The following is a 26649-nucleotide window of genomic DNA, read 5'->3' as shown; positions in this document are numbered from 1 at the left end:
TTAGGCAAATGCTAAAATTATATTTATTGCAAGACATAAATTTATAGAGAAGTAAACAAATCGGCAGGTAGAAGTAGCAACAGACATTAAACTAACATTTTAAATCATTTTCTCAAACCAAAGTAACAATCAGTTCCGGGTTCTCAGTGTACTTTTCCATAATGCCAGCTGAATCAAGGATAATTATAACATGGGTATTGCAGTTCCAAGAATTTCCATCTCCCTGCTATTACACTGAAGTACTTTTGGGGCTAAACAAACTGAGAAAACTGGGACTGTTCCTGAATACAACTTCAATTTTCTTTGAAGAAAAAAATGGGTTTGAATAACATCTTCTTTGATTAAAGTGTACAGGTTTTTTCATGGGTGTTAAAAGTGAGGCAACTACTTTTACAGGTGGCTATAAAAGTACTGCCAGGTCAGTCAGTACAGACAATGCACATGGTGGAAAGGTGCAAACATTGTCTGAAGTACTAGTGGATCAACTATGACATAGCACAAAGAAAAGCAGATTTCCTGTCTGCATTTGAACGTCTATTCACACATTTACTGTGGATATGCCTACACTCAGATCTCCACATTAAGGCAAAAGAAAATCTTCTGGAACAGCAGAAATTTCTTAAAATTCCAGTGCAATGGCTCTGCTATAAATGTATTTGAACGAGGAGGTAAATCACAGCATGAGATAGGGTGGTGTTCGTATCCATCATAACCATGTTACAATGACCACTGTTGAAGAAATTAAGTGGGTAAGTTACTAGTCATCACGAGGGTCAGGGAACCAAACCAGAGTGTGGAAGGGGGCAGAGCACCTAGTAAGGAAAATTTTAAGACAACATGAGAGAAAGTAATCCCAAACCTATGGTGTTAGGGGCTACAGGATTTTTTTTTTAAACAGTTACCATCTCTTTAATATATCTCTTCTATTAAATGACACACACTACCTACGCTTTTTTTTGTTGCTTAATGCAGCCGCCTGTTTTGAGTTCAAAGCTTTGTCTGCAATGAGCTGGGTGATGTCATGTCAACTAGACATACTCTTAAAGCTCTTACCCTACTTGAAACAGTATTATCCTCTGCTTCAGTATCATGACAACTAAGTTACTGAAGGCAGCTGCAGCTTGTAGACCTATTCGTACAATTGGGGAATGTGAGATGAGACAAGCAAAAGGTAACCAGGACTACTGAGCCATTGCCTTTTCATTTTGTTGGATTTTTCTCTAAATTTGTTTTTCTCCTGAGTTCCCTTCACTTAAAGAGTTCCTTCTGATCTTCCTTTCATATCAACACACAGGGCAATTTCTTGTAATGGAGAGACATTGTGATAGATTGAGTGTGATAGAATAATACCGGGAAAAGTGCCTTTCACATTTGACACTGTGAAGACACTCTCCTCTGGAGATTCTTTTGCCTCTGTGGATGAAATAGTCACACTAATTAATGGCTGTCCTGAAAATGGTGCACCTCCACAGTCTCTCATCCACATGGCTACTGAGATGGAAAGTGAGGTTGGATGTTCCTGAAATTTGAGAAATAGAAGCTGCACTGGAAATGTTGTTCATCTCAGTAAGCTGGTGGTGCTGGGTGGTATGGGGGGTGAACAGGGCGAGGGTGGTGTGCGGAGTGGTGTAGGGATATGAATCTTGGACACCCTTTGAAGCTTTGTACAGGTTGAGCATTTGAATTGACTCCATCCTGTGAGGATTTGCCGATGTTTGTGAGAGAGGAGGAATTTGTTAATCAGTTCTGGCAGATGTCTTACTGGAAGGGTTTCTATCCCAAGTTGATGCACTGGTGTATCTCTAGAGAGGAGGAGTAGGTGAAGAAGTTCTGGCAGCTATTGCACTGGAATCGTCTGTCACCTGTATGGGTGTGCTGGTGCTTAGTGAGATCTGACAGCTGTGTGAAACCTTTACTGCAAAACTCACACTTGAATGGTTTATCAGATGGAGGGACACACTGGTGCTTCAGGAAATATGAGGAGCTCAAGAAAGCTTTGTCACAAACCTCACACCTGAACGGTTTATCACCTGTGTGTATATGCTGGTGTATCACAAGGTATGCTGAACTGCAGAAATCTTTGTCACAAATCTCACATCTGAATGGTCTCGCATCTGTATGGCCGCGCTGGTGTACACGTAGGTATGAGGAGTTGCAGAAATCTTTGTCACAAACTTCACACCTGAATGGTCTCTCATCTGTGTGAATGCGCTGGTGTTGCAGGAGACTAGAAGACTGCGTAAAACATTTGTTACAAAATTCACATTTGAATGGTCTTTCTCCTGTATGGATGCGTTGATGAACACGAAGGTATGATGAATTGCAGAAAGTTTTTTTGCAAATTGCACACCAGAAGGGCTTTTCGTCTTTCCGAATGCACTTATGTACCTGGAGGCCTGATGACTTCATAAAAGCTTTCCTACAAACCTCGCACTTGAATGGTTTCTCAGCTGTGTGAGTGCGCTGATGTTTCAGGAGCAATGATGAAAGTGTGAAAGCTTTGTCACAAGCCTCACACCTGAAGGGTTTCTCACCTGTGTGGGTTCGCTGGTGTTCCAGTAGGCGTGATGATGTCACAAAAGCTTTGTCACAAATGTTGCAGCTGAATGGTTTCTCTCCTGTGTGAGTGCAGTGATGTTCCACAAGGTGCGACTGCTTCAAGAAGGCTTTCTCACAAACCTTGCACTTGAATGGTTTCTCACCCGTATGTATACGCCAGTGTTGCAGGAGGGTAGATGCTTGTGCAAATGACTTCTCACACACCTCACATCTGAATGGTTTCTCACCTGTGTGAATGCGCAGGTGTTCCACAAGGCCTGATGCCTGTGCAAAGGCCCAGCCACACACATCACACTTGTATGGTTTCTCTCCCATGTAGCTGTCCTTATGTTGCAACAGACATGACAACTGAACTGAGACTTAAAATCCTCACATCTGAATCCCTTTTTGCCTGTGTACATACACCTGTGTATCAGGTCTGACAGTGTGGAAATCTCTTCTCTCACCGCTTAACAGCCTTTCATCTGTTCTGACGGACCTGTGCTTCATGAGAATTGAATGGTTGAAGCCTCTCACACACCTCAGACTTGAATAACTTCTCACCTCTATGAGTGTGCCAGTGCTTTAAGAGTTTTACCAAGCATGTGAAAGTCACTGCTTGGGCAATTTGTTACTAGCCAAACACTTTCTTAAGGTCTCTTCGCCTCCTGCAGCATGCAAACTCGAAGCACGATAACTTTTGAAACATTGGTTTTGAAGAGAAACTCAGCAGTGCTAATTAGTTTTAGTTCTGAAAATGCATTGAAATTCTCTCAATTGAGTGGATTTTCAGAAGATGGTTTTACTGTAGAGCCATTCATTCCTTGGGTGATGACTTAGATGTACCTGCGGTATCTGGCCTTCCTATGTTTTCTGTACGGAATGTGGTTTAATACAGTCTGATCCTTCTGTAAGACAGTAAAAGAAAATCATGATTTTCCTCCTATCATCTCCCCTCTATGAAGGGGTTCTTCTCCTTCCACAGACAGCTGCATACGGAGTGCCAGATTTATTTGACAGCATGCGGCCTTCAGAGCCAAGTCTACATTGCCCTCACTCACCACCATTCTTTACAGCGGTAATCAGTGGAAACTAATCAAAAGCTGATTTTCTGGCTGATTTATCCCGCCTCCTCCCAAGTCAGGAACCCGAAAGTCTGTAGTGTTGTCCAATCTGGCTGCATTAACTATCTCAGCAGAGGCTACTGTTATAAATGTGAGCTTTTCTAAAGATATGTTTTGGGACTGTCTCCTTAATTCCATGTAAAATGGAGAATTGAAGGGGGTCATGCGATCTGCTCCATGTTCTGCCTGACAACAAGCCTGGCTGGCTTGGTTACTATGGGGATGAGTGGGGTGGGGGTGGGGGGGAGGGTCCACGGGTTGACTTGCTGGGAAGAAGATGCAAAACATTCACACCTGGAAACAAAGGCAAGGGCAGCTGTCCTGACTGTAGATAGACTTGCAGTCTCCAAGTTATTGTGCAAAAAAGAGAGAGAGAAAGAGACGAAGGATTGCAGCTAGTATGGTTAGTAGAGAGAAGGTGGGAATCTCTGCGAGCTACTCTTTCCAAAACAGGATGCAGGAGAGAAGATGGTCACCAGTCGAAGCGACACATCCTATGGCGATCTAAGGAGTCCAGAAGAATTATCCCAGCATGGCTGGAGGGGGAGAAGAATCGCTGGAGTAGGTCTTACTGCTGGTAATTTGTTCAGAAACTCACTCTCCGAACGCTAAGGGAAACAACTTTAGATGATCACTTGAAGTTATGACTCAGCGAAACAGGGAAACGTTTGTCAATTGGAAGCTGGGAGCGACTGTGGACTGTTTCCTATAAAGACTAATTCTGTGCAGAGTGCAGCGTAATGTATAACCAGATTGTGGGGTTCTCGGTTGTGTTAAAATTTAAAGTGGCAGGTGGGGGGGAATACTTCTTCTGTAGTTTAGAGTTCTAGTTTCTTACCAAGTAGTGTATAGTTGATGTTGCTTTTAGTTTGTCTATTACATAAAAGTCTTAAAACTTGAAGTTTTGTTGTGAGATTCCTTTAAGTTGGCCACTGGGAATTCAAACGTCTTTTTAAATGTAATCAGTCTCTACGGGGATTATAACACGATGGAGAGAAACTAAATCGATTCAATACCAACACCTCAGTACCAGAAAAGGCAATACTCACATAGTCCCTGTCCTCCTTCAACGTCAACCCCATCTGGATGTAGCTATCTTTCCCTCTCCCTTTTCATGGATCTCTTAACTCGCAGACTGAGCCATCAAAAGCACCACAGTTTACTAAGGATAACAGGGCAAGATAGCCTCAGTTAGTGTTAAAAAGTGCACAGTTACATGCTCTAAAATTAGAGTTAGAGTGGAGCTTAAATTAGATAGTGGCACCACTGTGGGAAGAAAATAGGCTGATTTTGAGCTCTGAAAGAATGCATGTGAATAGCAAGCCATTCTTTCACCCTACTGAATAAACGTTTTTGACTTCTATTTTAGATTACCCTCATCAGTGAGCCCCAGCTCATTGTGTCTTTGAGAACATCTTCGCCTGTCTTGATATTTAGGTACACGCACAGGATAATCCTTATTTGTATTGGTTTAGATATTGCATCCCAAGATACGACATCTACCGTGTTTTCATTCAGGCAGTAACAGTCACAGGAAATTATTGAACAAAATAAATGAATTAGCAAATAAATAGCAAATTTTGTGACAATATTTTACAAACTTATCTAACTTTGCCCATTCCTCTTACCGCAGAAAGAAAACATAGCTCATATCTCTGCTGCTGTAATTTATGGCTAGATTCCACTTTTACTTATTACTTCAGCAATCCTTTTCTCACCAATTATGAATTATGGCAGTTACTTAACTTCTTTCAGCCATTTCAGCCAAATAGGTTTGAAAACTACAGACCGATAAAACTCCCTCTAAACTAGCTTTCTCAATTTAAATATTTGTTCAATTGAAAAAATAAGCTACCAATCAGACACATAAAGAACACACCTGTTTGTGCCTGAACTTATCAGTAAGGTTTTCCCTTTGAGTCAGCTGCTCAGAGATCAACTGATTAATACATTGCAGTACTGGTTTTGTAATACTGCACTGCGTTATGGTGGTTGATGATTTTGATTAACTCCTGATGCTCTATGATTGAATGAAAGCCAAAACTTCATTCAAAAAGCTTAGTTTTTGTCACATTTCACACTTTCCAAGAGTTGTCTTCCTGGCTCAGTTAACATAACACAGGTAATCCCCTATTTAAAACATGTTTTCATTTTAGTGCGGTTTATGAATTGGCGAAGTTCCCCCCCAAATAGCATTGCTTCCATTTTTGTTTTAGCACTGTTACTTCATATGCTCAGTTTCTTTTAAACAAACCGACACTTCACTCGCTGCCTCACTGCTTCCCTTCCCTGACCGTCCCACTGGCTGTTTCCCTCCCAGACCCTCTCCTTCTCGCTGCTAAGGGTTTGGGAGAAGGTGGGGTGAGAGGGAGGGAGCGAGCAAGGGAGCAAGAGGGGTGATGAGTGAAAGGGAGAATTGGGGGAAGGAAGCAGTGATTGGAGGGTTGGTGAATGGTTGACACATGGCAGCGAGCAGGAGGTAAGCAGAAAGAGTTACTAAGTTAAGTTAAAAGGATTTTTGGGCCAGTTAAGTTCAAGGCAGTCATTAGATTTTTAATGTAAAAATTACAGATCAGGAACATAACCTACTCTTATTACATGAGTTCTGGGAAGGTGATTTCCATTTAGAAGGTTTTCGTTTAGTATGCTGTTTTTTAGGAACACATCAAGAGTGCTAAATGTGAGATAGCTGTAAAACTATTTGTAGCTTGAAGACAAATGCCATCTCCTGGAAGCTAGACACAGTGCAGCCAGTGGCCATCTTAATCCTTAGCTCCACCCACCACCCTTTCCTTTAAATTGGTATTTATATATTTCCATACATAAAGCTAATTTTGTCTCTACCTACCCCTATAGAATGACAATTTCATGCATTTTGTCATATTATTTCTTTCCTTTTGAAGAGTTTCTTGACAATGCTTTTGCAAATCATACCTCACTATATAGTGCCATTTGCTGCATCTTTTGTGGTGTTCAATGTACTTGTCATTTAGCTGCAATGCAGTGTTCCATTTTAGCAAACCAAATTGGTACCATGCTAAAGTTAACAAAATTACATTTAACTAATTAGAGGAATATGATCATAATATACTGTACTGGGAAATATACAGCTACAATCTTTGCAACGAACACCATACCACATCAGTACATCCCTTCCCACTCGGTATGGCAATTAAATGATCATACTTTGTGACTCAGCTTGCTGCTGCTCTTCATCATGTATCTAGCTCAGCATTGCATATGCCCGTCGAAAATTTGATGAAAAGTGTAATCAGCAATGGCAGGTGCAAGGTCTGCACAGAGCCTAGTAATGGCATCCTCACAGCTTACTAATCATAATACTTGGTTTGACCATTTTCAGGCGAGATTTGTTTTGAGTGCAGTTATATGACTAATATTTATAATGAAGCTCCTGTTAATAGCTTGCTGATCACAGGAATGCTCAGACCCGTTTCTTTGGTTTAGGATGAGGTCATTGAATTATAGTGTCCTCTTTAGCCATAACGCATCTTCAAGTCCCATCACCGACAAAGTGTTCACAATAAAGCATAATGCCATATTGGATTTTCACTTCATCAGAGCAGCCCAGGAGTTTGTTCAGGCAGAGAAATTCCCTACTTAAGCCACACTGACTTATGTTGACTAGATACTATTCTATGTATATTTATCGTTTATTCTTAATAATTGATCCCATTCTTTTACATGGCCTTTATTGCAAGGTGAGGGGGCGGGGAGGGGGGGTGGGGGGGTCATGAGGAAGCTGATTCTTTACCTCTAGTATCCGATGGAGGCCCATCCTGCTCACGTCAAATTGCTTTTAAAAGCAAGGCTCTCTGTACACTTCTCTTGAAAGCTGACATAGGGAGAAGATCATGTCCACTGTGGATCTGCCTGCTTAGAAGCCACATTGTGCCTTCAGGTATATTCTGTTGGCTAGTTGATGGAGCCTTGTTAGAAGATTTTGGTGAAGGCCTTCCCAGTGATGCTGAGGAGTGTGCTGCTCCGGTATTTGTTGCAATCCCCTCAATTGCCTTTGTTCTTGTACACATGATGATGTTATATGTCATGGATATCCTTTGGGTCAGAGCCTTTTCTCCAACAGAGGAGGAGGTGGTCATGGAGGTATGGAAGCAGATGGGACTTTGCATATTTGAGCAGCTCGGCTGGTATTCCATCCTTTCCAGGAGCTTTCCTTGCTGCTAGGGAGTTAATGGCCTTTTCAAACAAAAGGAAAGGTAGCTGCAGTAGATCATTAAACACTGGCAGAGACATATACGTCTCATGTGAGTATAGCTTGGAGTAGTGCTCAATCCAACAAGTCATTTGCTTGTTCCTGTCAGTGATTACTTCCCCATCTGCAGATTTCAATGGAGCAACTTTGGTGGCAGTGGGGCCACATGCTTTCTTCATATTGTCATAAATAGTCCAAAGGTTACAACTGTCACGACAGCTGTATTTATCTGCACAGATTGATACTTTGATAGTGCTAATCAAGCATAGAAGGCTTCACTGGATTGGACAAGTGTACAGAATGGATCCAAGGATATGGTATAATGGGGAGGTAGCCTGTGCTAAGAGACCAGCAGAGCAGCCAGCTCTGATTCCAGGACACCATCAAAAGTCATGAAAACCAGCAACATCAATCACAAGTGGGAAACTCTGGTTGACAATTGATGCAAATGGCAACACCAGCTAGGGCCAGGAATTTGCCAGCATAGTGGCATGTGGTTTCAGAAGCTCTGGAATACCTCCCTACACCTCTCTGTTTCTCTTTCTTCCTTTAAGAAGTGCCTTAAAACCAATGACCAAGTGTGAAGTTACCCACTTTGGTAGGAAAAACAGAATGGCAGAGTATTATTTGATTGGTGATAGATTGGGAAATGTTGATGTACAAAGGGACCTGGGTGTCCTTGTACACCAATCACTGAAAGCAAGCATGCAGGTGTAACAAGCAATTAAGAAGGCAAATGGTATGTTGGCCTTCATACCTGGAGTATTGTGTGCAGTTTTGGTCTCCTTACCTAAGAAAGGATATTCTTGCCATAGAGGGAGTGCAGTGAAGGTTCTCCAGACTGATTCCTGGAATGGCAGGATTGTCATATGAGAGATTGGGCTGACTAGGCCTGTATTCACTGCAGTTTAGAAGAATGAGAGGAGATCTCATTGAATTACATAAAATTGTGACAGGGCTGAACAGACTAGAAGCAGAGATAATATTTCCTCTGGCTGGGGGATCTAGAACAAGGGGTCACAGTCTCAGGATACAGGGTGGACCATTTAGACTGAGGTGAGGAGAAACTTCTTTACTCAGAGGCTGGTATGGAATTCTTTACCACAGAAGGCTGTGGAGTCCAAGTCACTGAACATGTTTAAGGAGGAAATAGATTTCTGGACTCTAAAGGCATCATGGGGTATGGGGAGAGTGCAGGAGTGTAGCTTTGAGATAGAGGATCAGCCTTGATCATCTTGAATGGCAGAGCAGGCTCAAAGAGCCAAATGACCTACTCCGGCTCCTATTTTCTACATTTCTATGTTTTAGCCATTGAGCTTAATATCTCCTTAGGTGGTTCATCGTCTAATTTTGTTGTGTGATGTTCCTGTGAAATGCCTTGGGACCTTTTATTGCGTTGAAGGTACTATACAAATATAATTTTTGGTACTGTTTTAGGGTGTTTTAAAAAAAAAATTTCCCACCATGTATGGAAGCTTTTTCGCCTAACTCTCAAGCGTTGCTCAAACCTTCTTCAAAGGCTACCGACACCATAACTGATTTGAAAAAGATGGGCTGTTAACAGAACGGTCGCAAAACTTAAATAGCTGGGCTTTTCAATTTTAAAAGGCAACTAATCAAACACGCACGCGTTGGCAAAGTCAACGACAACACGGGGATAGAAATTGCAGCGAATGGAATTGAATATCGGACGGGAAATATAATAAGCAGCTGATCCGATACTGCCTGTTTTACGCACCCTGCCATGGCGCATTTCTTCCTGACAAGTTAAAGTTAAAAGTAAAATTCTGGAATTCGGAATGAAAAGTTGAAACATAAAATGTTCTTTTTTTTTTCCAGAGCTGCTGCCTGAACTGTTGCACGCTTCCAGTTTTTTTTTTCTCTTTTTTTTTTCAATACCAAGTTAACTGCCACAGCCCAATCCCAAGCTAAATCGAGCTCAGACTCAAATTTTAAACGGACTTTAATTTTAAGAAGCTAAATGGCATTACACTTCCCTGTTCAGCAGGATTCCTCATAGAGAAAAGTCTCACAAGCAATGTTTCTCGTCACAGGCAGGAAATCTATAAGGATCCTCAGAAAATCTGCACCTCCCAGATAATCGCCTTTTAATTTTCAGTAATAATCCATCAGAAAGGAAATACTGCATACAAATCCCAGCTTCCAATAAACACACTTAGTATCCATTACTAAGCCGCAGCACAACAGTTCAGTACAAAGCACGGAGTATAAACGGGCCTCTTGGCCGGACCCTCTCACAAAGCATAAGGTGCATTTTATTCCCTTCCTGATTTCCCCACCGTAGAATCAAACTACTCTGAATATTAATGAGTATTTTACTATATAAAGTTTGTACAAACCATGTTCTTTCCCTCAGTCTACACTCTTCTCACTTTGTTTGTAGATGTTGGCATATAATAGGCCGCAGAATGGAGGAGGAGAAAATTATGGGAACACTGGGTATATTCTTTGTGATTGACATCATTGGTAGCCAATCAGCTGTTGTACTCCATTGGCAACTTACCTACACTTAATATGCTAATCACAATGATTAGGTAATCATTGGGAGTGGAAATTCTAATTCATACTGTAAAACTATTACAAAATTAGAAACTGTAAAACTATTTCAAAATTAAAAAGTGTAAAACTGGGGGAACCGTTTAATCCGAAGCAACGTAAAAGCCAGGCCTTGCAGAGATATCTCATCGATTGTAAATGTATTAGTTGTAGCTCTGCTCATAGCAGTCTTGACTCTGAATCCAGTTGTGGGTTCATGTCGCACTCCAGAGACTCCAATTGCAGTTTTGAGGGAGTGACGCACTCCTGGAGGCATTATCTTGCAAATTAGACATTAAACCGAGGCCCTGTTTGCCCTCTTAGCTAGATATAAAGAAGAAAAGCAGGGGAGTCTCCCCAGTGTTCTGGCCAACATTTATTGCTCAACCAACAACACTAAAACAGATTACCTGGTCATTATCTCATTACTGTACGTGGAACTTTGCTGTGCACATATTGGTAGCTGTGTTCCCCACAGTACAATAGGGCTGTGAAAGCACTTTGAGACGTCTGAAGGTGATGTAATTGGTTCTAAAAATGAATGTTTTTCTTGACCTACTGTGTCCTAACACCAACTACTTACAATCTAGTACCTTCACTAAAGCACAGTTGTTCTTCACGTTATCTGAATCTGCTGGCAGAAGATTTCCCTCAGTCGCTTTCTCCAGTGACATTATGGACACCAGTGACAACATTTTTACTAGTCTATAATGACATTGCAAATATAAACAGCAAGAATTGCACTGATTAATGTGAGTAGTGACACTGTAAACATCAGCAGGAAGATTACCTCAGGACACTGTGTATAGTGACACAGTGTACTATATCATAGTGACTATAGAGGATAAATTAACATCCCAAAAATAGCTATAAATCAGGAAATGTGAGGGAGGAACTCAGGAAAATTACAGTCACCAGCGTATAGTACTGAGCAAATTGTTGGAGCTGTGGGTTGACAAGTCCCTGGGTCCTGATGGATTTCATCCTAGGGTCTTAAAAAAAGTGGCAAGTGAGATAATTGATGGATTTGATTTAATTTCCAAAATTCCTTAGATTCGGGGAAGGCTCCATTAGATTAGAAAATAGAAAATGTAACTCCTTTATTCAAAAATGGAGGGAGACAGAAAGCAGGGAACTATAGGCCAGTTAGCTTAAATCTGTCATGGGGAAGATGTCAGAAGCTATTATTAAAGACGTTATGGCAGGGCACTTAGAGAAGTTCAAGGTGATCAGGCAAAGTCAACATGGGGAAATCATGTTTAACCAATTTATTGGGGTTCTTTGAGGAAGTAACGTGCTGCGGATAAAGGGCAACCAGTGGATGTACTGTACTTAGATTTCCATCAAAGGTTATTGTAGAAAATAAAAGCTCATGGTGTAGGGGGTAACATATTGGCATGGATAGAAGATTAACTAGCTAATAGGAAACAGAGAATAGGTATCAATAGGTCATTTTCTGGTTGGCAAGATGTAACAAGTGGTATGCCACAGGATCAGTGCTGGGGCCTTAACCTTTTACAATTTATATAAACGTCTTGGATGAAGGGACCAAAAGTATGGTTGCTAAATTTGCTGATGACACAAAGTTAGGTAGGAAAGTAAGTTGTAAAGAGGACGTAAGGAGGCTACAAAGGGATATAGACAGAGATCTGGCAAATGGGTTACAAGTGGGAAAATGTGAAATTGTCCATTTTGGCAGAAAGAATAAAAAAGTTTATTATCTAAATGGTGAGAGATTGCAGAGCTCTGAGATGCAGAGGGATCTGGGCGTCTTAGTGCATGAATCGCAAAAGGTCAGTATGCAGGTACAGAAGTAATTAAGAATACTAATAGAATGTTATTGTTTAGTGTGAGGGGAATCGAATACAAAAGTAGGGAGGTTACGCTTCGCTATACAGGGCATTCATGGGACTGTATTTGGAGTACTGTTACAATATTGGTCTCCTTATTTAAGGAAGGATGTAAATGCATTGGAAGTAGCTCAGAGATGGTGGGATTAAAAAGGAACAGCTGATTTTTTTTCTCTTGTTTTGGCCGATGCAGACACGATGGGTTGAATGGCCTCTTTCTGTGCTGTAACCTTTCTATGGTTTAATAGACTAATACTTGAAATGGGCGGATGGTCTAATGAGGGAAGATTAGACAGGCTAGGCTTGTGTCCGCCGGAGTTTAGAAGAGTAAGAGGTGACTTGATTGAAACATATAAGATCCTGAGGGGTCTTGGCAGGATGGGTGTGGAGAGGATGTTTCCTCTCATGGGAGAATATAGAACCAGAGGCCACTATTTAACAATAAGGCATCGCCCATTTAAGACAGAAATGAGGAGAAATTTTTTCTCACAGAAGGTCATGAGTCTTTGGAACTCTCTTCCTCAAAAGGCAATGGAAGCACAGTCTTTGAATATTTTTAAGGTAGAAGTAGATAGATTCTTGATAAGTAAGGGGGTGAAAGGTTATGGGGGTAGGTGGGAGAATAGAGAAATCAGATCAGCCATGATCTTATTAAGCTCAAGGGGCTGAGTGGCCTATTCCAGCTCCTAATTCGTATGTTCGTATGACATTGTAGGTATCAACAGTAAGGTTTCTCTCAGTCACTGCATGTAATGGTACTAAACATTAACAGGACTTGGTGAGAGTAAGGATGTGGACAGCAGATTTTTGAATGACCTCAAGCTTATAGAGTGTGGGAGGCTGGTTGGAATAATCAAGTCTGGAGAGAATATTGCCATTGATAAGGGTTTCAACAACAGATGAGCTGAGGCAGGAATGGTGTGTGATGCTACAGAGGTGGATATCGACAGTCATAGTGATGGAGCAAATATGTGGTTGAAAGTTCAGCTCAGGGTCAGATATGATACCAAGGTTGCAGTTAGTTAGGTTTAACCTCAGGCAGTTTCCAGGGAGAGGAATGGAGTTGGTGGCTAGAGAATGGAGTTTTGCTCTCCTGATATTTAATTTCAGGAAATTCCTGCTTTTCTAGTGCTGGATAATGGACAAGCAGCCTAACAATTTAGCAATAGTGGAGGAGTTGAGAAAGGTAGGGCTGGGTGGTTTTTTAATTCTTTCATGGGATGTGGTTGTTGATTGCAAGGCCAGTATTTGTTTCCAATTCCGAACTGCCCTAGAACTGAGTAGCTTTCTCAGTCAACTCAGAGGACAGTTAAGAATCAATCACATTACTGTGGATCTGGATTCACATGTAGGCCAGACCAGGAAAGGATGGCAGATTTCCTTCCCTAAAGGGCATTAGTGAATGGGTTTTTGCAACAATTGATAATAGTTTCATGACAATTGATGACTAACTTTCAATTCCAGATTTTTTTTATTAATTGAATTTAAATTCCATCAGCTGCCATGGCAGGATTTGAACCTGTGTTCCCAGGGCATTAGCCTGGGCCTCTAAATTACTTGTCTAGTGACATTACCACTATGTTACAATCTCCATACAAGTAAAAACTGACATTGCGCTTTTGGATAATGTTACCAAAGGGCACCATGTAGATGAGACTTAGGAGGGGACCGAGGATAGGTCCTTGTGAAACGTCACAGTTAAAAGTACAGGGGAGGAAAAAGAAGCCATTGCAATTGAAACTCTGGCTCCAATTTGGTCCAGGCGAGTGCAGTCCTACACTGCTGGACAACAATGGAGAGGCTTTGGAGAAGGACGATAGTGTCAAGCATGTCAAAGGCTGCAGATGGATTGAGGACAAGGAGGGATATTTTACTACAGTGACACTGAATCTCATTTGTGACTTTGGTAAGATCTGTTTCAGTACTGTGGGAGGTGCACCAACCTGTTTGGAGGGATTCAAACATAGATTGCATCATAAAATGTTTACTGCACAGAAGGAGGCCATATAACCCATCAAGTTTCTGCTGGCTCTCTACGATCCAGCCAGTCACTCTCACCCACCCTTTTCACATAGTCCTGCATTTTTTCCCCTTGACGTGCTTACTAATTTGCTTTTGCAAGCCTCAATTGAATCTTTCACCACCCCACTTTAAGGCTGTGCATTTCAAATCATAACTACAGCACAAAAAAAAAGTTCTTCTCAAGTTGTCTTTGCATCTTCTACCAATAACCTTAAATCTGCGTCCTCTGATTCTCAACCCTTCCACCAGTGGGAACAGTTTCTCCATATCTATTCTGCCTGGCCCCCTCATGATTTTAACAGCTTTATCATATCTCCTGTCAACCTTCTCTGCTCTAAGGTGAATAATACCAGTTTCTCCAATCTATCCATGCAATTAAGTTCCAAATCTTGGAATCATTCCAGAAAATCTCTTCTGGACCCTCATTAAGGCCTTCAATTCCTTCCTAAAGTGCAGTACCCAAAATTGGACACAATGGACGGAATTATCCCACCATGAAACTAAGTGCTGTGGCAGACAGTTTCGGCAATGCCCAGACTGCTGTCCATAATGGCAGCAACTCGCGCCCGATTCTGTGCTTGGAGAGTCATTAGTTATGCAGAGGCGCACATCGGTCCCAATATCCTGGAGGGTCAGGAGCTGAATTGTCCACCTGCCATCAGCTGGCAGGTTTGAAGGTCCAGGCGCCATATTTAAAGGCCAGCCCAACAGACAATCTCACTCACCAGCCCAGCAGAGATGTCTGGCAGCCAGAAGAGGAAAGCCGAGAGCCTGAAGTGGAAGGCAGCACCCTGCTTCACGCACCAGTCCCTCCAGGCCTTGATCAGAGGGCGCAGGAGCAAAGTCACATGCTCTATCCCAGGGATGGCTGCAGGAAGCACAGCAACCTCACCTCTCTGGCTTGGGAGGCAGTTGTGGAGCAGGGCGCGGCTGGCAACTGCATAAGAAGTGCTAACCAGTGCAGGAAGAGGAAGAATGATCTCATCTGCTCCGCCAGGGTAAGTCATCCTTCAACGCCCTCCAATATCAAACTCTCATCATCGCATCATATACTCAAATGGCAACTCTCTTCAGGGGTCTCATGCAACCATTACTGGGGGACACCTATCAACACCCATTCTTTCACCAAGATGTTCACATCACCACCATCCCATCTATCATGTTGCTCACACTCCATCCTCTGGCCCTTCTTGGAAGAGCTCACCACACACAGGGGACATGCATCTCACCCAACCTCTGCTCCATCCTTTCTCATCATATGCCTTTCTTTCTTCATACAGGCCAAGCTGGCACAGAACAAGCATGAGAGAGCACAGACCGGGGAAGGAACGGGCAACATCATCACCCTCAGTGAGCTTGAGGAGGTTGCAGCCGAGCTGGCTGGGGAGGACAGGGATCGCTTCTGTGGGGAAAGGAAGGTCAGCCTCTCCAGGCAACCTAGTACGGATCAGAGCTCGATCACTTCATTAAATCCTGATGTTTCCAGTGACTCATGTGCAGTCTTATGCTCATTAATGAAACTCTATTTTCTATTTTCTAAGTACCAGCAGATCGAGGCCCCCAAGCCAATCCAGCACTATCAGTGCAAGCCCACAGACTGCCCCCGAGGAGGAAACTCCAGAAATACGTCACGGCACTCACACGCACCCTCCACCAGCACAGAGAAACATACATCAGTAGTGCACAGATGTAGATTAGGCTCAGGCTCACTTTCTGGGGAACACCTCACTGACACGTCCCCATAGCAGTCGGAGGCAGGGACAGCCCAGGTTTCTGGCACTTGGTCCGAATCAGATGATGAGCGTTTTGAAGCAGCTGCCAAATCAATGCTGGAGATGCAATGACAGAACATCAGGCAGAGATTCGGCAGTCACTCAGCAGACTAGAGCAAACAATGGAGGAGTCCATCCACATTCTGTCTGATGTCATGGCTCCGACTTGTGAGTACCTCGAGGCCACCATGGAAAGGCTGATGAACATATTGGAGACCTTGGTCCAGCAGGTCTTGTTGGATTTGCACTCAGCCCTGCACTCCATAGCCACACACCCTGGTGGGCAGCATCAAGATATAAGCGACATGGGGATGAGGCACCTTGACCCTTCCTCCAGGTGCACCATCTCTTGCAGGAATCAGGTTGGGGCTCTCAGGCACCCACAGGGAGGATGAGCATCAGCTGGACACCCTGGGGGCCTCCTCTAAGGTTACTCTAAGGGTGTGCAGCCAACCACAGCCCCTCTGCCTGTGACCCCATCCACTCCAGCTTCTCAGGCTGCTGAGGGCATTAATGCCTCTGAGCAGGAGACCCTTATCAGGCAGGACCCTCCAGGCCTCGAGCCACCAGAGGACGTCCACCAAGGTCATCACAGACATCAGGACATAGCAGTCAGCAGGCTGCCTCCACCTCTGCTGTGGATGTCGGGGCTGCACCCAGGTGTAGCAGTAGGGTTAGGAAAGTTTAAAAAGACCATAAGACATAGGAGCAGAAATTAGGCCATTCGGCCCATCGACTCTGCTCTGCCATTCAATCATGGCTGATAAGTTTCTCAACCCCATTCTCCCGCCTTCTCCCTGTAACCTTTGATCCCTTACCAGTCAAGAACCTATCTATCTCTGTCTTAAATACACACAATGACCTGGCCTCCACAGCCTTCTGTGGCAATGAATTCCATAGATTCACCACTTTCTGGCTAAAGAAGTTTCTCTTCATCTCTGTTCGAAAAGGTCTTCCCTTTACTCTGAGGCTGTGCCCTCGGGTCCTAGTCTATCCTACTAATGGAAACATCTTCCCCACGTCCACTCTATCCAGGCCTTTCAGTATTCTGTAAGTTTCAATCAGATCCCCCCTCATCCTTCTAAACTCCATCGAGTATAGACCCAGAGTCCTCAAACGTTCCTCATATGTTAAGCCTTTCATTCCTGGGATTGTTCTCGTGAACCTCCTCTGGACCCTCTCCAGGGCCAGCACATCCTTCCTGAGATATGGGGCCCAAAATTGCTCACAATATTCTAAATGTGGTCTGACCAGAGCCTTATAAAGCCTCAGCAGCACATCCCTGCTTTTATATTCTAGTCCTCTTGAAATAAATGCCAACATTACATTTGCCTTCCTAACTACCGACTCAACCTGCAAGTTAACCTTAAGAGAATCCTGGACTAGGACTCCAAGTCCCTTTGCACTCCAGATTTCTGAATTCTCTCCCCATTTAGAAAATAGTCTATGCCTCAATTCTTCCTACCAAAGTGCATGACTTCACACTTCCCCACGTTGTATTCCATCTGCCACTTCTTTGCCCATTCTCCTAACCTGTCCAAATCCTTCTGCAGCCTCCCCGCCTCTTCAATACTACCTGTCCCTCCACCTATCTTTGTATCATCTGCAAACTTAGCCAGGATGCCCTCAGTTCTTTCATCTAGATCATTAATGTGTAAAGTAAAAAGTTGTGGTCCCAACACTGACCCCTGCGGAACTCCAATAGTCACCAGCCGCCATCCTGAGAAGGACCCCCTTATCCCCACTCTCTGCCTCCTGCCAGACAACCAATCTTCTATCCATGCTAGTACCTTGCCTCTAACACCATGGGCTCTTATCTTACTGAGCAGCCTCCTGTGCGGCACCTTGTCAAAGGCCTTCTGGAAGTCCAAGTAGATAACATCCATTGGCTCTCCTTTGTCTAACCTACTCGTTACCTCCTCAAAGAATTCTAACAGATTTGTTAGGCATGACCTCCCATTGATGAAACCATGCTGACTTTGCCCTATTTTGTCATGCACTTCCAAGTATTCTGAAATCTCATCCTTAATAATGGACTCTAAAATCTTACCAATGACCGAGGTCAGGCTAATCGGCCTGTAATTTCCCATCTTTTGCCTCACTCCCTTCTTAAACAGGGGGATTACATTAGCGATTTTCCAGTCCTCTGGGACCCTCCCTGATTCCAGTGATTCCTGAAAGATCACCACTAACGCCTCCACTATCTCTTCAGCTATCTCCTTCAGAACTATGGGGTGTAATCCATCTGGCCCAGGTGATTTATCCACCTTCAGACCTTTCAGTTTTCCTAGCACCTTCTCCTTGGTAATGGCCACCATACTCACCTCTGCCCCCCGATTCTCTTGAACTTTGGGGATGTTACTTGTGTCTTCCACCGTGAAGACTGACGCAAAGTACCTATTCAGTTCCTCCGCCATTTCTTTGTTCCCCACTACTACTTCTCCAGCGTCATTTTCCAGCAGCCCAATGTTCACTTTTGCCTCTCTCTTACCCTTTATATATCTAAAAAAACTCTTGCAATCTTCTTTTATATTACTGGCTAGTTTACCCTCATATTTAATATTCTCCCTCATTTTTTTTTTTAGTTGTCCTCTGTTGGTCTTTGTAGGCTTTCCAATCCCCTGGCTTCCCACTGCTCTTCGCTGCATTGTATGCTTTCTCTTTAGCTTTTACCCTGTCCCTGACTTCCCTTGTCAGCCATGGTTGCCTCGTCCTCCCTTTAGTACACTTCTTCTTCCTAGGGATGAATTTTTGCCGAGTCTCCAAAATTACTCCCAGAAACTCCTGCCATTGCTGTTCCACTGTCTTTCCTGCTAGGCTCATCTCCCAGTCAATTCTGGCCAGCTCCTCCCTCATGACTCTGTAGTTACCTTTATTCAACTGTAATACCGTTACATCTGATTCCAGCTTTTTCCTCTCAAATTGCAGTGTAAATTCTATCATATTATGGTCACTTCCTCCTAAGGGTTCCTTCACCTTAAGCTCCTTTATCAAATCTGCCTCATTACACATCACTAAATCTAGAATTGCCTGTTCCCTAGTGGGCTCCACCACAAGCTGCTCCAAAAAGCCATCTCGTAGACATTCCACAAATTCATTTTCTTGGAATCCACTACCAACCTGATTTTCCCAGTTTACCTGCATATTGAAATCCCCCATGATCACTGTAACCTTGCCTTTCTTACACGCCTTTTCTATCTCCTGGTGTATCTTGTGCCCCATATCCTGACTACTGTTCGGAGGCCTGTACATAACTCCCATTATGGTTTTTGTACCTTTGCGGTTCCTCAACTCTACCCACACAGATTCTACATCATCTGACCCTACGTCGTTTCTTGCTATCGATTTAATTTCATTTCTTACTAACAAAGCAACCGCACCCCCTTCTGCCAACCTGCCTATCTTTTCGATAGGATGTATAGCTCCCAGTCCTGATCCCCTGCAGCCGTGTCTCCACGATGCCCACCACATCATACCTGCCAATTTCAATCTGCGCCACAAGCTCATTTACCTTATTTCATATACTGCGTGCATTCAGATACAACACCTTCAGTCCTGTATTTCCCGTCCCCTTTTTCATTGTCGTCCCTTTATCTGATGTGCTTGAAGTTATATTCCTAGCCCTTTCCAAACACTCTGTCCTATTTTGTCCTATAAGATTTATGTCACTTTTGGGTCACAGGTGTGCTAGACATGTAAATAAATTGCACTTTTGTTAATACATTTGATGGTTATGTGAATGTTCCTGTCAACTGAAGGCATTGTGATTTTGCACTTTGTTAATCCTCTTATTTTGTGGTTTAGCTTTCCTCCCATTCAGTGATAGTGTCCCATTGTGAGATTCACAACGTGATTTCAACCTCAGTTGAACTAGTCTCCGCACCCTTATGTAATGTCAGAGGGAAGTGTTTAAATCTTTATTGGAAGAGTGTGATGTAAGTGTTTTTAACCCTTCTTTCTCATGGAACACCATTGAGTGAGGGCAGCTCATCAGCATTGGTATTCTAGTGGCATCTGTGTCCCCTCAGTGGTAGTGGCAAAAGAAAAGACATGCATAGGAGGAGGAGATTTCTAGGCATGTCCACATCTCAGTCGTAGCAGTGTTTGCATCATCAGACGGTGGCGAAGCTTCAAGTCTTATCACGCATCACTTTTGTTCCTAAGTGGACTCTCAGTTCCCAAAGTGAGATCACTCACAGGGCTCCACGAACCAAAGCAAAGATCATTGCCTGGTGATTCATGAGGCCAGAATCTGCAAGTGTGAATGTGGGATTTGTTCTCGCTACAAGTGGGCGGACATCCTCGGAGTTGAAAGAAAATGGCATTGAGGGCTAGGAGAGATGTGGCCATATTCCTTTATTTAACTTTACTCTTCTTGGAACCTGTCAGCAATTAATGTATCATGGGCAAGTCTCCCACATATTCCTTCCTCCATGGCGTGATCGTGCTCATACTGACCCCTCAGCAACCTTGTGAGGTTCCTGGGCCTCCAGATTTTCATCCTCCAACGAGCTCTCATCCTCCTCCAGTTCATCCTCTGGTGGTGGTTCACCTCTTTGCATTGCCAGATTGTGAAGGGCGCAACACACTGCGATGATGCAGGAAACCCTGTCAGGAGTGTATTGTAGTGAGCCACCTGAGTGGTCCAAGCATCTGGAGCATATCTTCAGAAGCCCCATGGTCTGCTCTATAAGGGAGTGTGTGAAGCTGTGAACAGTTTTGTATCTCTCCTCAGAAAGACTCTTGAGGGTGACATCAGCCAGCGTTTCAGTGTGTACCCCTTATCCCTGAAAATGTAATGGCCCTTTGAAAATCTCAGGCATCTGAGAGTTACTCAGGATGTAGGAGTCATGGCCACTCCCAGGGTAGCATGCACAAATGTGCAGTATGTGCTTATGGTGATCACACACCAGTTGTACATTGATGGAATGATAGCCCTTGCAGTTTATAAACATTAGGACCTGCTGCCATGGAGCCCATATAGCCGCATGGGTGCAGTCCATTGCACCCTGCATTCTTGGGATGCCTGAGATGGCAGCGAAGCCAGTGAATCTCGAAACCTGGCTATCTTCGTCCAGAGAAAACCTGACATAAAGATGGGCCTTCCTGTAAAAGGCATCTGTGACCTCCTTTATGCATCAATGTGTTGCGAACTGAGAGAAGCAGCACAGGTCCCCTGTTGATCGTTGGAAAGAACCAAAGGCTAAGAAGTTGAGTGCTGCGGCCACCTTCAAAACCACTGGCAGGGGATACCCTCCAACTCCACATGGCATCAGGTCACTGAAGAATGTGGCATATGTGATGTACCAGAACTCGGAACAAATGCAGACATGCATGACATTGCCTCACATTCATTAGTAAATAGGAGACGCTTCTACGGTAAAGCCTAGGTCTGGCGAGTCGCCCTTATTGTCTGGGTCTTGCCTCCTGACCCTCCTGTTCATGCTCTGGCTTCAGTTGACTATGTCCCTCCTGCTGGAGCTGCGCGCGGAGTCACCTCTCGTTCCTTAACCTCCTCCATTGCATTAGGACCCTGACAAAGGAAGCATTGAGCCTGGATCCATATCTGCTTTTGCCTTTTCTCTGAAAGGAAACATTGAAGTCATTAAGGGGCAAAAAAGTGAAGCTTAGAAGATGACACATTTGAAAAATTGTAAGGGTCCATAGTTTTTCCTGACCTACTTGCATGCTGGCTGACGCTGCCTTGTCGCTGAGATGCTAGCACACACATTAAAGTGACCAAGATGTCATCACAGATGTGTAATATCTTGAGCCTTGCATGGGATGCTAAAGTTTCAGTGAGATGAGTGATCCAACCTAGCTCTGTGCTCGTCTCTGATGTGGTACATCAATGGCCAATCAGTTGCTTATGGTCAATGAGTGGATGCCCTTTGGCCTGTTAGGAGTGTCAAATCTGGTTTACATGTGACAGGCCTTCACTGATGGAATGCCATATATGATACAGCTGTGCCTCCTTCACTATTGCCTTGAGATGCAGCGACTGTGATGTGAAGCCACTGAGTTCTAAGTACCCTTTTAACAGTGCTAATGAAGCCATTGGCCTTCAGTGGTGTTCATCACAAGGAGGTCTTCCTCCTTTCTTAGTAAGCAGATCCTGCTCACTCCTGTGCAATGAGGTTAGAGAGTGACCCCAGAAAGGCCCCCCTCGTGTTCACCCTTCCCTCTCACTGCCATTCCACAGCCTTCCCTTCCCATTGCCCCCATGTTCACCCTTCCTCCTCACTGCCATTCCACAGCCTTTCCTCCCTGTTGCCTCCCCACTCATGTTCATCAACCCCACCCTCGCCTCACAGCCTACCCCCGGTTGAAGTGCTAGTTTCTGAAATTGAGGCCTGCATGTGTACCACAGCATGGTGGTGTTCCATGGGACAATGTAGGCAAACAGCAGGAGCAGATCAACCCTACAACCCCAGCAGAGTGGCATTCATTGCAACAAAGCCGGCACAGAACTATGACAGGTAGGCTATGTATGTTCTACTCACCTTGAAGTTACCAGCGAACTGAGGTCCAACTTGTGCATGCCATCCCTTTTCAAATGGATTTGAGGCCACTGTAATTTCCCGCTGAGGTGACAGAAGATTGGAAGGATGACAAGATTCTGGCAATCGGCTGTTTTAATGAGCATTCATGACATGTTAATGAATGCAAATGGCGTTTGTGCCACTTGTTGGCGGGATAACTGACCTGCCATAAACACCATTGCGGGAATTGCACCTGTTTTTACGTCAGGTTTGTGACTTTTTGCCTGCCGCTGGATTCTCTGCTCCCACCCGCCATGGAACTCGCCACGGGATGGATCGGAAAATTCCACTCAATGTTACAGTTGTGACTGGAACAGTGTTTTTTGAGATTCATTATAATTTTCTTGCTTTTGTACTCTATGCCCTACACATAAAGCCCAGGATCCCATATACCTTATTAGCCGCTTTCTCAACCTGCACTGGCACCTTCAATGATTTGTGCACTTAAATCCCCAGGACTTTCTGCTCCTGGAACCTTATTAGTATTGTACCCTTTAGGTTATATTGCCTCTTTTCTTTCTTCTTACAAAAGATATCATTTTGCACTTCTGTGCATTAAGTCTCATCTGTCACATGTTAGCTCAATTCACCAATTTTCTCTGTCCCCTTGGAGGCTTTCACTGTCTTCCTCAAATATTCACTACATTTCCAAGCGCTGTGTCACCTGCAGATTTTAAAATTGTGCCCTGCACACCCAAATCTAGGTCGGGTTCACCGAGTCGGGAGATTTCCTGGCACGGTGAACCCGACCTCTAAAAATGTCCACCTGCAGGTTGGATTTTTGTTGGGGGGGCAGCGGGGGGTGGGCTGAATCAGAACTCTGGCAGGCAACCCCGAAACCAATGCACAGGCTGCTGGGTGCAGAGACAGGTTGAGTGTAAGGCCTGCCTCTGCGCTCCCAGCACTGTGTTTGAATAAGTAAAAAATAATAACAAAGCAAAAAACATTCCCCTACCATTGCACCACCCCACACACTCCTTATGCTCCATCCATGGCAACCTATGTCCTCCCACCCACCCACCCACCCCCATGGCCCCTATACACCCTATTCCAACCTAGTGCCTACCTACCCCCATGGCTCCCATATGCCCTATGCCACCTTAGTACCAACCCAATACCCACCACCCTATGCCCTCACCCCCTCCATGACAGCCCACCTGGTACCCTTGGACAGTTCCTTGACAGCTTTGACACTTCCTGGATAGTTTTGACAGGTTTGACAGCTGGACAGTTTTTTTGACAGCTGGACAGCTCTTTGACAGCTTGACAGTTCCATTGATGTTGTGTGTAAAAAATGCATAATCATGTTCACTTTTAGCAATCCTAAAGGGTGCCTTACCTCTCCAAAGGGTACCCTGGTTATCCAAATGAATCCACCCAAGTTCAAACCTCCTCTTACCTGTTCTATTCTGCACAGTCTGGATTCCACACTCCTTTTCTTCCAAAATCCCACTTCAGTTGAGGCAGCTGTTGATTTAAATGGCCAGTTGCCTCCACAAATCGTGCATATGAAAACCCTGGCCCAATGCCAGTCCTGCTCCTGTGAAGATGGGAAATGCCAGGTTCAGAGGTGGGATTTAGAATTTTTGGTCATTTCTGAGATTTCCGCCATGACGAAGAGCCTCTCCTAGGTCATTAATAAATATAATGAAAAGCAGTGTTCATAGTACTGATCCCTGGGGAGCACAACTGTTCCTTCAGTCCAAGAAAACAACTTCACTACTACTCTGCTTCCTGTCACTGAACCAACTTCAGCCTATGAGAGGCACTTTATCAAAAGGTTTTGGAAGTTTATGTACACCAGATTAAACACATTGTATTCATCAACCCTCTCTGTAATCTCTTCAAAAAACTCAATCAAGTCAGTTAAACACAATTTACCCTTAACAAATCTGTTCTGGCTTTCTTTAATTAATCCACATTTGGCCAAATGACTGTTAATTTAGTCTGGAATTACCGTTTCTGAAAGCTTCTGAATTTTCTATATTCAGCCTGGCTCTCACTTGTATTACCAACCTGATATCCATCATACCCCCACTTTTTTTGCTTCATCGTACTCTCTATTTCATCATCTAGGAAGCTCTAGTTTTGGCTGCTCTACTTTTCCTCCTCATAGGAATGTATTTAGAGTGTATATAAACCATCTCCATTTTACAGACTGCAGTTTTGCCTGCCAATCTTTGATTTCAATTTACCCAGGCCGGATCTGTTCACAACCCACTGAAATAGACCCTCCCCCAGTTAAGAATTTTTAATTTAGCTTGCTACTAATTCTCTAATAGCCCTTGAACTGAGTGGCATGCTAGGCCACTTCAGAGAGCAGTTAAGAGTCAACTACATTGCTGTGGGTCTGGAGTCACATACAGGCCAAACCAGTTAAGGATGACAGATTTTCTGCATTAGTTGTTATGACAATTGATGATAGTTTCACAGTCACCATTACACTGACTGGCTTCTAATTTCAGATTTATTAATTCATTGAATTTAAATTCCACCAGCTGCTGTGGTGGAATTTGAATCCAAGTCCTGGGAGCATTTGTCTGTATTACTAGTCTAGTGACATTGGCACTACACCACTGTCTCCCCTATTGTTAAGCTAAACCACATGATGCTATGATCACTGTTCCCTTAATGTTTCCCTACTGACACTTGCACCACTTGACCCACCTCATTCCCCAGAACCAGATCCAGCAATTCCTCCATTCTCTTTGGGCTGGAAAGGTATTATTAATACTTATTTTAGATGACAATTGTCTGGCATTAATTTAGATTTATGCAGTATTTATTTTATATGTAGTCATCTATTATATTTTATAAGTTATTTCTAATAGGAATGTACAGTACTGCACATGTATGGGCCAGTATTTCAACTTGTACAATGTTTTTTCTGGGTGGGGAATGTCTGGAAGAACCTAACTCCGATTTTAACATTGATTCCTATGGAACCTGTGACTTGCTTGAAGTCATTTCACTTAAAGTTGCTATTTCAGAGAACGTAACTAGGATGTTGTGAGGAAATACTGTACATCACTGTTCCTTCATTGTGTCAGAGTCAAAATCCAGAAATTTCCTTCCTAACAGCACTGTAGGTGAATCCAATGGGTTTTAGCAGTTCAAGAAGGAGGCTCACCACCACCACCTTCTCAAGAGTAATTAGGGATGAGCTGTAAATGCTGGTCTTGCCAGCGACGTTCACATTCCATGAAAGATTTAAAAAAATCATTATTGTCATCACCCCTTTCTTTCCTTTCCTATCTTTCCTGACCACCTTGCATCCACCTAATTAATACCAGACTAATATTTACTCCATTGCTATCTGTCTCCTCCAATCCTTTGTGAACCTTGATTCCTCTTTTTAATCCTACATCCTGGTGCCCATCTCTCTGCCAAATTAGTTTAAGTCCTGTGCAACAACACTAGGGAACCTCCTTGCTAAAATATTGGTCTCAGCTGAATTGAGGTGCAACCTGTCTGGCCAGTACAGATCCCACCTCTCCCTGAATTGGCCCCAATGCCACAGGAATCTAAAATCCTCCCTCCTGCAATATCTCTCCAGCCACGCATTCACCTGTTCTACCTTGCTATTTCTGTACTTACTTGTGACACTGGGAGAAGCCCAGAGCTTACTACCTTTTGAGGTCTTGTTAATTATGCTTTTGCGTAGTTCCTTAAAATCTGTCTGTAGAACCTCAACCCTTTTTTTTATCCCTGTTATTGGTACTGTTATTGACCACAACCTGTGACTGTTCACCCTCTAGCTCATTGTTTTGCAGTTACTCAGTGACATCCTGGACCCTGGTATAAAGGAGGTAACATACCTGGAATTATATTCACTCTATTGGAAATTTAGTTCCTAAAACATTATGACACAGTTTGGCCAGTGAACTATGCACCAAGAATGTTTTAAATAATATAGGAACAGGACCAGCCCATTTAGCACCACTAGCCTGTTCTGTCTTTCAATGAGATCATGTTTGATCTATATCCATATACCATTCTTTGGCCAAAATCCCT

General features: G+C 43.6%; 1 protein-coding gene across 4 annotated transcripts; it reads right to left on the bottom strand.

Moving 5' to 3' along the window:
* On the bottom strand, positions 1–24061 carry LOC144695837 (uncharacterized). 4 transcript variants are annotated; one of them, XM_078566861.1, is made up of 4 exons: positions 24035–24061; positions 22597–22677; positions 4712–4824; positions 1–3446 (listed from the first exon to the last, which is right to left on the bottom strand). In XM_078566861.1, exon 4 carries the CDS (start codon positions 2872–2874, stop codon positions 1774–1776), a length of 1101 nt encoding a protein of 366 aa, XP_078422987.1. In that variant the 5' UTR covers positions 2875–3446; positions 4712–4824; positions 22597–22677; positions 24035–24061; the 3' UTR covers positions 1–1773. The 4 variants fall into 4 exon arrangements, with proteins under 4 accessions (XP_078422987.1, XP_078422985.1, XP_078422986.1 ...); XM_078566859.1 differs by lacking the exons at positions 22597–22677; positions 24035–24061 and adding an exon at positions 10254–10344; XM_078566860.1 differs by lacking the exons at positions 22597–22677; positions 24035–24061 and adding an exon at positions 6849–7305.
* Between the last annotated feature and the right edge of the window lie 2588 nt (positions 24062–26649).

The sequence above is a fragment of the Cetorhinus maximus genome, chromosome 21 (assembly GCF_964194155.1).
Source record: "Cetorhinus maximus chromosome 21, sCetMax3.hap1.1, whole genome shotgun sequence".
NCBI lineage: Eukaryota > Metazoa > Chordata > Chondrichthyes > Lamniformes > Cetorhinidae > Cetorhinus > Cetorhinus maximus.
Note: the sequence above shows the minus strand (reverse complement) of the source record. Positions and strands in the feature narration are given on the sequence as shown.